The 13545-nt window shown below is 38.9% G+C and overlaps 1 protein-coding gene across 2 annotated transcripts in view; it reads left to right on the plus strand.

Annotated features, from left to right (window-relative positions):
* Positions 1-13545, plus strand: part of TM9SF2 (transmembrane 9 superfamily member 2) — a 64872-nt gene that overhangs the window by 38511 nt on the left and 12816 nt on the right. Inside the window, exons 8-12 of one of the 2 annotated variants that reach the window (XM_002742519.7) lie at positions 629-708; positions 1479-1587; positions 7249-7381; positions 10030-10149; positions 12381-12438. In XM_002742519.7, coding sequence (XP_002742565.1) covers positions 629-708; positions 1479-1587; positions 7249-7381; positions 10030-10149; positions 12381-12438 — 500 coding nt within the window. The remainder of the gene's footprint in view (positions 1-628; positions 709-1478; positions 1588-7248; positions 7382-10029; positions 10150-12380; positions 12439-13545) is intronic. The other variant, XM_078373918.1, reaches the window with a different exon arrangement.

The following is a 13545-nucleotide window of genomic DNA, read 5'->3' on the forward strand; positions in this document are numbered from 1 at the left end:
AAAAGTTTCCTTTTGGGAGATTGTCTTAAAAAACTAAAGGGAATGTTTTCATTAATGAAGTTTCTTAAAATGCAAGTTCATCATTATGAGAATTGTAGGCAGTGTTCCACATCTATTTTTTAAAAACTTTTGGCAATCCAATATAGTTGTGATCTTTAATATCCCTATATAATATTTCATTTTGCAAACCTAGTACAGTAAACAGTATGTATTTCTCGATGTTAAGAGCTCAATGTGCATGGGATGACTGGTCTGATTAGCTGTTCCAGGCATAAAGAAAATCATAATTATTCCATTTCATTTCACTGTTTTTTTTTTTTAAACAAAAAGCTACATAGAGCTCTAAATTTTGACATCTAAACTAAACATCTAGTTATAATTTAAAGCAATACTTTTAGTAGGTATTACTAGGATTTTTTCTTTCTGCATGATCTTACTCTGATTTCCGCTAGACTCTAGTTCATCTGAAACTCTGAATCTCAGGACTAACCAAAGTTGTGATAATTTAGAAATTGCAATTGTTGACTCAATGGAAGGGCAAGCTTTGAATGGGATTTTGTTGTTGTTGTTGTTCTTAATGTGTTGTCAGCAGATGTTTACTTAAAGAGATTTTTTTTATCTCCTCTAGGAAGATAAAAATATCCGATGGGCATCTAGATGGGACTATATTCTGGAGTCTATGCCGCATACCCACATTCAGTGGTTTAGGTAAGATTACAGAGTTAGCCTGCTTTTTGTTTTCTGCTTTTCTACCCTGTGTCCCTCTGAACATCTCATTTACTGTCAGATCCTCTCTACTTTATTCAAAATTCTGGCCTTGAGTTCAAATCCTGGCTTTCAGTTGCTGATTGTGAGTCACAGCAGGTCCCTTAATTTCTCAGCATCTGTTCTTTTATCTAGAAATACCCACCTCATAGGATTGTTGTGAGGATTAAAGAACATAATGGGACAGAGCATTTGAGGACATTGCCTGGCATGTAAGAGTGTTCGGAAACAGAGCTGCTGGTGTTGCTGTGACTTTATTATTATCCCCTTCAAACGTGATTCAAAACTTTTATCTAGAAAGCCGTGCATGTTGCCCTAACCCTCCTTTTCCTATTGCTGTCTCATCTTTTTGACACTCACTCATTTACTGAGTAGTTGTTCTTCAGTAAATTTCTTGAGGGCACAAGCCAGTCCTTTGTTGTGGCAGTGATTTGGGCACAGTAGTTATTTCATAATATTGACCATGTACCAAGAAATTCTAGTTCTAAACAGACTATGAAACTGCATTATGATAAGTATATAATGTTATTTATCTGTCTACTTGAGGGAAACATGAAAGAACACAGTTCGTTGAATTTGTGGATTTTAGGTAGTTTTCGTTTTGAGATTTTGATTAAGGCTGTTTTAATGTTACTCAGTAAAGAGTTTTTAAAAGAGTTTTACAGTTCCTAGGATTAAGCTACAGAGTAATCGTGATGTGCTTATTTCTACAGCATTATGAATTCCCTGGTCATTGTCCTCTTCTTATCTGGAATGGTTGCTATGATCATGTTACGGACACTGCACAAAGACATTGCCAGATATAATCAGATGGATTCTACGGTAAGTAGAAACATTTTAACTAGTCTTTAGCCTGTCAAGGACACTGTTTATTGTTATTTTGGGAAAAGGTGAAATAATAGCTTAGAATCTGCTTTTAAAACATTCTTCTAAAAAAAGAAATTCTTCTCAAAAGTTATCTTGAATTTACATTTTCAAATAAGAAAGCAATATTTAAGAATTGATATTCTTGGCCGGGCGTGGTGGCTCATACCTGTAATCCCAGCACTTTGGGAGGCCAAGGTGGGCTGATCACCTGAGGTCAGGAGTTCAAGACCAGCCTGGCCAACATGGCAAAACCCTGTCTCTACTAAAAATCACAAAAATTAGCCAGGCGTGATGGCAGGTACTTGTAGTCCCAGCTACTCAGGAGGCTGAGGCAGGAGAATTGCTTGACACAGGAGGCAGAGGTTGCAGTGAGCTGAGATCATGCCACTGCACTCCAGCCTGGGTGACAGACAGAGCAAGACTGTCTCCAAAAAAAAAAAGAATTGATATGCTCTAGAAATGGAGTCAGCACCAGAGCTGACCTGCTCACAGCCTCCTCGTCGGAATTGACTGGTGCAGTGTGGGGTGTAGTTGCACAGTTACAACTCTGTTAGGATTCTCCATCCCTGACACATACCCAGATTGTGAAACCACAAGGTTGAATGGAGTAACTCCTGAGCAACTTTTACTTGCGTGTTTAATTTTTTTTAACTTATTTTAACAAATTTGTATCATTTCTACCTTTTGGTATATTCAGAATAATTGCACGTCCCAGCCTCTATAGTCTCAAATTTTTTAAGTTACAAAATGTTATACATTTTCTACTCTTCATAGAAGCATAATAAAAGAATTTTCACAAGAATCACAGTAATTTGGAATGAATGCAAACTCAGGTTTTTATTATATTCTCTTCCCCTAGCTTCTTAAGCCTCCTCTCCCCCGACCTGTCACCTGTTCTAATTGGGAAAGATATATATGGATATTTATAAGCTTTTAACATTTGTGGTCTATACCCTCTTTCCTATGATTTTTATTTATTTTTGTGTCTTAATGTATTAAAGTAATTTTAAAATAGTCTGCTCATAATTGGCTATTCCAAATAATTGCTGTTAATGGAGTTTTGTCTTAATTTGCACAGCTTCACCCTGTGGCACACGGGCCAGTGATGACCCTGCTTCCACTCCTGTCCTACTTCCCATCTTTCAGCACAGCAGTCAGAGCAAAACTGCTCAAACAGAAATGAGATCATTTCACTCCAGAGCACAGCCCTCCAGGGACTTCCTATTCACTCGGAGCCAGAGTCAGGGGCTTTACAGTGGCCTCTAAGGCCCCATGTTACCTCAGCATTCTGCTTCACCTATGCCATCTACCTTGATGTTCCTCAGACGGGGAAGACACAGGTTCCCACCCCAGAGCCTTCACACTCACTGTTTTATCTGCTTAGAATGTCCATCGCTCATTTACATGACTAGTTCCCTTACCTCCCTCCAGTCTTTACGAAATGTGATCTTCCCATTGAGCCCCTCCAAGCCATTCCATTTAAGTTACATCCTATCCTGCACATACCCATACATCCTGTTTTTTTGTGTAGTGCTTATTACCATCTAATGTACAGTATACTTTCCTGACTTGTTTATTGTCTTTGCAATGAGAACATGTACTCCTGAGAGTAGGGATTTTTCTGTTACACTCACTGTGGTATCTGGTGTTTTAAACAGAGCCAAGCTTATAGTTGGTTATCCTCTGGGGGGAAAAAGTCTCCCACATTTAGATTCACAGGATTCTTCTATTCTAAGGGCAATAAAATATGAAGGTCTAGTCAGAAATTCACAAAATTTACAGTAAAGGACAGATTTAGATCTCTAGAGATTCCAGACACTGGTACTCATTGCAGATAAAATATATGAAAAAGTAACAGCTCAGAATTTTTCAGACTAGATGAAAAGCAAAAATCCATAGATACAATAAAAAGAAATCCACATCTACATCAATTGTGACAAAACCATAGAACCTTATAGAGAGGAGAGTATCTTAGAATCAGCCCAGGGAAAAAAGACTCAGCATCTACCAAGGAAAAACAATTAGATTGACGATGGAAGCACCAAGACTAAATATCATTAAATTGGTGAGAAAATTAACTATTTACGTAGAATTGTGTATACAGAGAAGTCATCTTTCAAAAATGAAGATGAGGCCAGGTACGGTGGCTCACACCTATAATCCCAACATTTCGTGAGGCCAAGGTGAGAGAATTACTTGAGCTCAGGAGTTCAAGACAAGCTTGGGCAACATAGGGAGACCCCATCTCTACAAAAAAATTTAAAAATAAAGAATTCACTGGACATGGTGATGGCTCACGCCTGTGGGTCTAACTACTCGGAAGCTAAGATGGGAGGATCACTTGGGCCCAGGAGGTCAAGGATGCAGTGAGTTGTGGTCGCACCACTGCACTCTAGCATGGGCAACAGAGACCCTGTCTCAAAATTTTAAAAAAATAAAAATAAGAAGAATGAAGGTGAGGTGTTCATCTTTTACAGATGAACAGAAGCAGTTGACTATAAGCTGATCTTCATGGAAAGTATTTATAGAAAACTTGAGCAGATAATAAATAGAGTGACTCCTAAAGGGAGATTTAGAAAGATTGGTGAACAAAGAAATTCCAGGTAAATGTTTTCTGTGTATAGTAAGTCTAAATGTAGAGGTTAACAAATGTATATCAACAGGAGAAAAACAGATGCTTTATTGAATGGTATTGGGATAAAGTGGTGGTCACCTGGGGGAGAAAAGGTAAATTCCAACTTTATTACTTAAAATAATGATTTACATGAAAAGCAATCTATCAAACACTAGAAGAACATATGTGAAGTTACGTTTAAATCTTAGCGAAAAGTAGAATTTTATAAGTATCACAGAGAGACAAAAGCCATAAAAGAAATGATTGTTCTGTGATTATTGTTTGTTCACCTGGTACATTGGGAGAAATTTACATGTTTGATATAAGTCTGTGTTGGGGAATTGAGGACATGAGGATGTAAAGTGATGTAACCTTTAGCGAACAATTCAGCAATACTTGTCTTAGTTTACAATATAAATTGACCCAAAAATTTCATTTGTAGAAATTAATGAATGCAGAAGATTTTTTTTTAACAATAAGCATCTTGTTTTTTATAAATAGCAGAAGGATATAGACAACCCAAATATCTGTCAATAGGTGACCAATTTTGTAAATTATAGAATATCCATATTGTAAAATACTATGTAATCACTAAAAAGAATGAGGTAACCATATATACAAAGAGAAGCACCTTCATGATGTCATTAGACTAAAAAAGCAAGATATAAAACAATGTGTATAATATGCAACCGATTTTGTGGAAAAAAAAAAAGAATGAGAAAATCTATTCATGCATTGCTTATATATAGGTAGAATATCTCCGCAAGAATAACAAGAACCTAGCCACGTTCGTTTGCAGCAGAACAGGGAACTTAGTTTTCACTTACACCCTTTGACATTTTTAGTGCCTACTTAATAAAAAGTGATCAGAAATGGCCCCCTGTTAATACTACCCCACCTAAAAGAAGAGATTCATGTTTTCCTACCCTACTTTTTAAAGAGACATTCACAAATCTAAAGAAAGCATAGTGCCCACACCCTAGTCCAACACTTAATAAACTCAGGTTCAATCTTGTTTCCATCTGTGGAATTCCACCTATGCCCACCAGGTTTTTTGAAGCCAATCCCAGATATAATTTTAATTCACTTAGAGCCTACATACTTCTAATAATGCTTCAACTTTGCACATTCCTTGCAAATGACCAAGCGGAGTCTAATTCCCAAGTATAGGAAAGTATTTTGTACCAAGGGGAGGTAAATATTTTGATTTTTGCTATTGCCTTAAAAGTTAGACATTTTATTTATTTATTTATTATTTATTTTTGAGACAGGGTCTCACTCTGTCGTCCAGATTAGAATGCCGTGGTGCAATCTTGGTTCACCACAACCTCCACCTCCCTGGCTCAAGTAATTGTCCTGCCTCAGTCTCCCAAGTAGCTAGGATTACAGGCGCATGCCACTACCGTCCAGCTAATTTCTGTATTTTTAGTAGAGATGGGGATTCACCATGTTGGCCAAGCTAGTCTTGAATTCCTGACTTCAAATGATCTACCCATCTCAGCCTCCCAAAGTGCTGGGATTATAGGCATGAGCCACTGCTCCCAGCCTAGATATTTTAAAAGCAGCATTAATGCCTCTGTACAGTTTTCCACATTTCAAATTTTAGTTGATTTATATTTACTTAAAAATGTAAATTTAATATATTAGCAATAGCATTGTCTACTGCTTGAAAAGGCAGTAGTTTGAATAGGGATTCGGGGGAGGGATGCCAATGTACCCTTGAGGGAATGTTGACAGAGGAAGCTGAACAAGCAGAGGCCAGATTCCAAAGATGTTGTAAGCTGTACATTTTGAAGGTCATTGAGAAGCTGTTGAAGAATTTTAAACTGCAATGATATGGCCAGATACATGTTTTAAGAAAATTACTTTGAATATTATGTTGAGAATCGTCCAGTGCAGAGCAAAATTGGAGCTATAGAGACCAGTCAGGAGGCTGTTACAGAATTCCCAGAGACCAAGGAAGGTCTCTGAGCAGGGAGGAAGGAGCTGAGTGGACAGATAAATATGGAGGATGTTTGGGAGGTGGGATGGCGCTCATTGACTAGTTAGCGGTGGAGAGTGTAGAAGCTGAAGAAAAGTCAGTGAATGACCCCGGGTTTCTGGCTCAAACCACCAGAATGATCCCTCTGGCTGCTGTATTGAGGATCAACTGAATAGTGGCAAGGGCAGGAACAGACACGTTTAGTGTATATTCAGTAGTCAGGTAAGATGGGCTGACTTGAACCAGGAGGGTGGTGGACATCCTATGGATATATTTTGGTGGCAGAGCCATAACATTTGTTAAAAGGTTGTGTGCAAGGTAGGAAAAGAAGAGAAAAATTATGGATGACTCCGGGGCTTGGGGGGACTGAGCAGCTGGAAGGATGGAGTTTTTATCTGCTGAAGGAATCTGTAGGAAGAGCAGATTTAGGTGGGGAAAGAGAATCAATAATCTGTTCAGTTATGGATAATTCCGTTCAAGATATATATTAAACAACCAAGTGAAGCTGGTAATTAGGTACTTGTGTGTGTCTGGAGATCAGGGCTGCAGTTTGTGCTGATGACACAAACTTATTAATATGTTTACAGCCATGTTTACTGTATTAGCAGAGTAGCTATAATATGAGAGCTAATGCCTGCCATTTGCTTGTTGTGGAGATTATTCAAAGTAGGTTGAAGAGGATAGAGTGTGACTAAAAATTGTCATCAAGTTGGATCACAAAGCTTGACTTAGAGTAGAACTAGGTAGCAATCACATTGTCTTTATAAAATTTCTCAGTAACTATATTTGTAGACCGTAATGTCATAAATTCAAGAAACTGACATACAAGACAATTCAACAAAGCCATATAAAGCTCCATGAGTCAAGCTCTGTTCTTCAAAATTGAAATAGATACTAACATTTGTAAGTTAAAAAAAACAACAGTTTTTTCTGCAACAGCATATTCACCAGTGAAAAAACTGCCTGTGGTTGTCTTGTTAATACCATAAGAAAATTGAACTGATTTCATTCCCCTTTTAAGGAGGATGCCCAGGAAGAATTTGGCTGGAAACTAGTTCATGGTGATATATTCCGTCCTCCAAGAAAAGGGATGCTGCTATCAGTCTTCCTAGGATCTGGGACACAGATTTTAATTATGACCTTTGTGACTCTATGTAAGTGTTAACTGAAAACTTTAAAGTAGAAAATACTTTCTACATATAGTAATTGTTTAAAAACCAGTTTTTCTAAGTGAGTAGGTAGGCTGGATTATTTCTGAGAGTCTTTTAGTTCTCAAAATCTGGGTGCTTTGGCTCTAAATGACTTGGGGCAGGGTTAGCCGCACCTGAAGACTGATTCTTGGTCTGTCTCTTCAGCTCTTCAGAGACAAGCCTTTGTCAGGAAGCACTGGGCTGGAGGTGAACAGGTCCTTAATACCTCAGCATCTGAGTCTAAACAGCCCAGAACCAGGACCACTTGGGGTCTCTATTACCCAGCCTTCATGGGCAGGCACTGTCTGGCTAGGGTTCCAAGATATTCTTGGCTTCCACAGAGGGAGGAGGTGGGAAGAGGGGATGGGGCAGGAAGCACTTCGTAGACCTTTCTCATCTGGGGAGGACTGAGGAAGCAGGAGCTCTCTTTCTCTAGAGAAAGCCAATGTGTAGGAAAGACCTTCTTCCATAAAAAGGGCCTCTTCTTTGAGCTGCCTCAACAACTTCAGAAATTGTATTTAAATTTTTGCCAACTAGGACAATCTTTTTTTTTTTTTTTTTAATAGATGTTCCTTAGAGGTATTGATAGCCACGGGAGTGGTTCTGAGATGACCTCTGGGTATATGTTAATTCCATTGTCTTTCAGTTTTTTTAATTGGAAGAGAAAAAAAAATGTTTATGAATAGAATTTTCTAAATTTACCTTTATTTAATGTATTTTTACTTTGTAGTAACAAATGAATATTACTAGGAGAATTCAGAAACGGACCTTTAATAAGTTTTTAGTAAATATTTGTTTTTATTTTGATTGCATGTTAAATATATACTACTCTAGTGATTTTTTGTTAGTGAAGTTCATCTAAATTTTTTGGATGAAATTAATTATATAAATGCTTTGCAAAGCGGAGTATCATTTCCAAATGTCTGGCGCTGAATAAGTTTGGAAACCACTGACTCACACCTTCAGGCTCAATTTGAAGACCAACTAGAACATCTTTTTTTAAATCTACTAACAACTTAAGGAGATACAACTTTGATAGGTGGAGCTAGAATTTGTAAGTATGTCATACTAAAGAGAAGTACGTCATGCTAAAGAGGGTAGGTCAGGAAAAAGCATCTTAAAAAAGGTTTGGACAGAGGGTAGTGTGAAGGCACTGAATGCCAGAGAACCAAACTAGACTTAGAGCAGAATGAATGCTTGAAGATAAACTGCTTTCCAATCTTACAAACAGCTCTCTTCCACCACGGTCTGGTCTTTATTGGGGTCAGCCAGAAAAGTGAACTTTTAAGGAAAGAAAGTTTCATTTCAGAGAGCATAGGCTAGAATATGATGGGAATCATTTTCCTTAAGTCCTCAAAGAGGAACTTTTGCTGAAGGGCAATCCATTTTTCAGGCAGGGGAGGAGAAGAGGGTTGCATCTTAGCTGAAGTCTGAGTACATCTTCTAAAGCTACCCTGATGTGTTTCCTGCTGATCGTGATTCTGGTGCTTTGGTCAGAGATGTGTGTGTGTGCTTGGTCATGCACGTTTTGGGGGAAACAGTAGGGATTTTCTTGCTGCTGGGATTAGAAAGCCATCTGAAACTCTTCTCAGCAGTATCCTACTCACCTTGGGATTCTGAGCACCTTATAACTTCTGAGCCCCAACTTAAAGCTGGGAATCTCTGAATATAATAAAAGCATTTTTATTCTCATTAGTAGGAAGGCTTATAGAGAGAAGAGCAAACAAAGCTAACCACATGAATAAGGTAGGGCCAGGGTTTCCCCACATCGCTGACCAGGTCCTTCAGTGATTTGTGAAAAGCTAATGGCCCTATAAAATCTTTCACCCTCATTTGTTCTTTGATTAGATTCTGTGTATCTCTTAGTTTGAATGTTGTAAGGTTGGTTTTTTGTTGTTTTTTTGTTTGTTTTTTTACCCCCAGAGGACCCTCTATTTTTCAATGAAAGTGGGAATATTTCGTGTGGGAACATTATAATTTATATATATATATTATTATTTTTTTTTTTTTGAGACGGGAGTTTTGCTCTTGTTACCCAGGCTGGAGTGCAATGGCGCGATCTCGGCTCACCGCAACCTCTGCCTCCTGGGTTCAGGCAATTCTCCTGCCTCAACCTCCTGAGTAGCTGGGATTACAGGCACGTGCCACCGTGCCCAGCTAATTTTTTGTATTTTTAGTAGAGACGGGGTTTCACCATGTTGACCAGGATGATCTCGATTTCTTGACCTCGTGATCCCCCCGCCTCGGCCTCCCACAGTGCTGGGATTACAGGCTTGAGCCACCGGCCCTGGCCCTATAATTTATATTAATTTTAAAGGCTGTACTTGAGTCTCAGAAGAGCCAAATGCACTCTTGAGCATCCAGTCAGTCTCTCCTGATCACAGGAAGGATGAGGTCTTCTGGACTCCGACAAGAAACTTCCGAAGTGAATTTGCCTCGTGTATGATCAGAATGGTGCAATACATTAAATATTACTAAGATTCAGTATAGCTGCATGGTGGGATAACACATGGTTTTTCATGAATTAATTAAAAAATGAGAGTTTCTCCATCATTTCACAACAAAGGAAGCAGAATGATGACATGTATAACCTTTCATGACTTGTGTGTTAGTTTTTGCTTGCCTAGGGTTTTTGTCACCTGCCAACCGAGGAGCGCTGATGACGTGTGCTGTGGTCCTGTGGGTGCTGCTGGGCACCCCTGCAGGCTATGTTGCTGCCAGATTCTATAAGTGTAAGTCAAACCCACTGTGACTGGCGTCTGATCAGGAAGGGCCTCTGCTTCAGCTATGGGTCTGACCTGGGTATCAGATGGTGATGCTCTGTAAACAGTGTGCCTCACAGGGGTCTGTTCTTAGTTAAAAGGAGCCTGCTTAGTGATTCCTTTTATGACATGAGTGACTATCCCAAGATTTATTGGTTCAAAAATGTTTAGTGAAACAAGCAAATTGTGCTGCTTACCCACCATCCCCTCCCTCTTTTTTTCTTTAAGCTTTGGCTTAACAGGTTGGGCTGAACAACTTAGATTTGCTGTGTTCACAGAAGCACATATAGACTAATAAAGGAGAAAAGTATACAAATGAGTATCACTGATTATTTTCATTGAAACAAGTAGTATATCTAGGCATACCTTTTCTTAAATATGAGAAGTCATACATTGTATTAATTTAATATTTACAAAAATAAACTGTTTCAAGTAAACTAAGATCTCACTTTTTTGGAAAGCTTGGAAGTTACTTTTGCAATATCATTAGTCACAGTCTCTTGTGTTCTTGCTTTCTAGAAGTAAAATAAAGTTCAATGAGAAAAAGGGTCAGGACTACAGAGCAAGGCCAAGATGGGACTGGATGGCTTAGAAAGCAGCTGGCAGGATCAGTGGGGGCCAGAGTTGGCCCCTCAGGAATGCCACAGTCCTGTCTGGGATATACAGGGATTCCCTTGGGTCTATCTATGAAAATGTTTTGTGGTGAAACACAGTGGAGTTACATGGGCAACCTGAAGGTGGGATTGGGTCATCTCAGCCCCAGGTAGAAGATTAACTTAGACCTTGCCAGACACAGTTCTCTCTTGAGTATGCGAAGCCCTGTATGTATGTGTGTTTTAATTTCTGTGAATTGTGTTGAGTTGTTTCTTTCCCCTTTACTAAAGGAGGTAGGATTAGAGTCATCATATGTATTTGAATGCATACAAAATACAGTCAGACCTCTGCCTGCCACACAAGCCTTACTTCATGCTGCACTCCCACTTTCTCATGACTTCAGCCACACTGGCTTTCTGTTGGTCCCTCGGCCAGACTACCTGCCTTCTCACACCCCACTGCCATGCACGCTTCTCCCACTACTGACTCCCCATCCTTCAGGTCTCCCCACACCCTGTTCCCATTCATGCTTCTCCCACCAATGCCTCCCTCTCCTGCAGGCCTCCCCTTTGCCTTCACGCAGCCCATTCCCATCCATGTCTCCCACTAATGCCTCTCTATTGTGCAGATGTCCCCGTTGCTTTCCCACACCCCATTCCCACCCACACCCCTCCCACTACTGCCTCCACATCCTGCTGGCCTCCCCGTTGCAGATCATGTATTATTTGAATTTTGACTGGAGTTGTGGTAAATCCAGAATTAATCATTTCATAACAGTCTCTTTATCAGAAACACTGTGAGTTCAAATCATGATACACATATATGATTTTATATGTATATATAATTTTACCAATTTCTTTTAGGGCACGTGGCACTTAAACATGCCTATAAACTATGTTAAAATTTTTTTTTAAATCAGAGCTGTTCTGAGGTCTCAGCCACTTTCATTTCTGACTTTTAAACTGGGAGCAGAAGTATACTTTCATTTTTTACTCTAGCTACTTCAGTATTTGAATTTTTTAAACTGGAAAAAAAAATTGGAGAGAGGCAAAGGAGAATAAAACATTTATTAGGAAGCATGTTCTGTCAAATGGCCATAAGCCTTCTACCCTTCTTAGTTGCCTTATCTGACACACTCACCTCCTAGGAACCACAGTTCTGCCTAGGAACCACAGTGTTAGAGAGGAGTTGGCCTACTCTGGAAATTTAAATGTGTTGCACATAAGGCTTGACAGTTCCTAGTTTTATAACCAGTTCTGAAACTGACTGCAAGACAAATGAGAATCCCATGTGCCCTTTCTGTACCTAGGCCCATTAATTGATACTGGCTCAGGTTTTAATGATTCTTTTGGTTGTGAGGGGAAAAGAACTGATGACTTTCCTCTGAATCTCTGGAGCAGGACTTATCTAGGGAATCCCATGTTGTATGTCTCAAATTTGGATTATTTAATAAGGGAATATCACATCATATTTGCTAGTACTATTTTCTAGGAATTAGTACTCAGTGCTGTCTGACAGTTTGGCAAATATCAGACTTATAATACAGATATTTGGTTTGCTTTAAAGAAAAGTCTGTATTTATACCACTTTTGTTTCATTCTGTATAGCCTTTGGAGGTGAGAAGTGGAAAACAAATGTTTTATTAACATCATTTCTTTGTCCTGGGTAAGTGAATTTTTCAAGAATTACTTTCTTAACATAATTATATGTCATTCCCCATTATTTTCAGTCTGTGAGTCTTTAACCCTGTATCTCGAAATCATGTACCTAAGAAAGTAAATTTAATTTTTGAAGAGGGGTAAAAAGTACACATTTTATAAACATTTGCCAAATGATTACCCCATTTCTTATCTGGGGAAGTACCTTTAGACATGAAAAATGTTTTAGTTGTCTTCTTTGAAGTCTTTCTAATTCTTGGTTTTTAGTGGTCAGTCTGCTGTGTTCTGTAGGGCTGCATTTAAAGCTTTTGACTCAGTCACAGGAAGGAATCCTCACCTGAAGATAGTTCAGGCAAGCATATGTTTTCCCATTTTTATCCAAAGCATTGCCACTTTTTAGAGTCTATTCCATTAAGTAAAGTAATATACACCAAAAATAAAAAATAAGCAGCCACCACAAATCCAAAACAAAACAAAAACGCTTCACCCTCTGGAACTGCTTCTGCTCTCAGTTATTTGATGTGATTCTGGTCCTAGAAGTAGAACCCACTTCCTCCCAAACCTGCCCATTTCTGGTGGGGAAGAACTGACCTGTGAACAGACCACAGCAATAAAGAAAGCCAAAGATGATGAAGTCTGGAAACCAGAACAGTTCCATTTGCAGGCTAGAAATGCAAGCGTGATGGCAGCAGCATTTTAATACACATTTGGGATAAATATTCTCTCTGATTATCACCTCCTGAAAAGATTCACATTCTTTGCATTTATTGGTTCTATCCAAATTTTTATGCTTTTCTCAAGCCATATCCATTCTTTTCTTTCCCTCTGTCAACTCACAAAAGTGTCCTTCCTTACCAAGACTGATTTCCTGCAGAATCTCCGAATCTTGCTTTTCAGGCATCTCTCCCTCCAATCCCACAGATCTTCCATTGCTCCCGTTTCATATGTGCTGCTTATATGGTTCTTTTATTCCTACAAATGTGCTCATGTCTCCCCTAAAAGGGATCATAAGCATCTTCCCCTCTTATTTCTATATCATGTCTTTTGTGTTCCCAACAAAATGCCTTGAAAAAAAATAGTCTGTACTCCTTTCTTTTCATTTCTCAGTAAACAC

Source organism: Callithrix jacchus, chromosome 1, assembly GCF_049354715.1.
Source record: "Callithrix jacchus isolate 240 chromosome 1, calJac240_pri, whole genome shotgun sequence".
Classification (NCBI taxonomy): domain Eukaryota; kingdom Metazoa; phylum Chordata; class Mammalia; order Primates; family Cebidae; genus Callithrix; species Callithrix jacchus.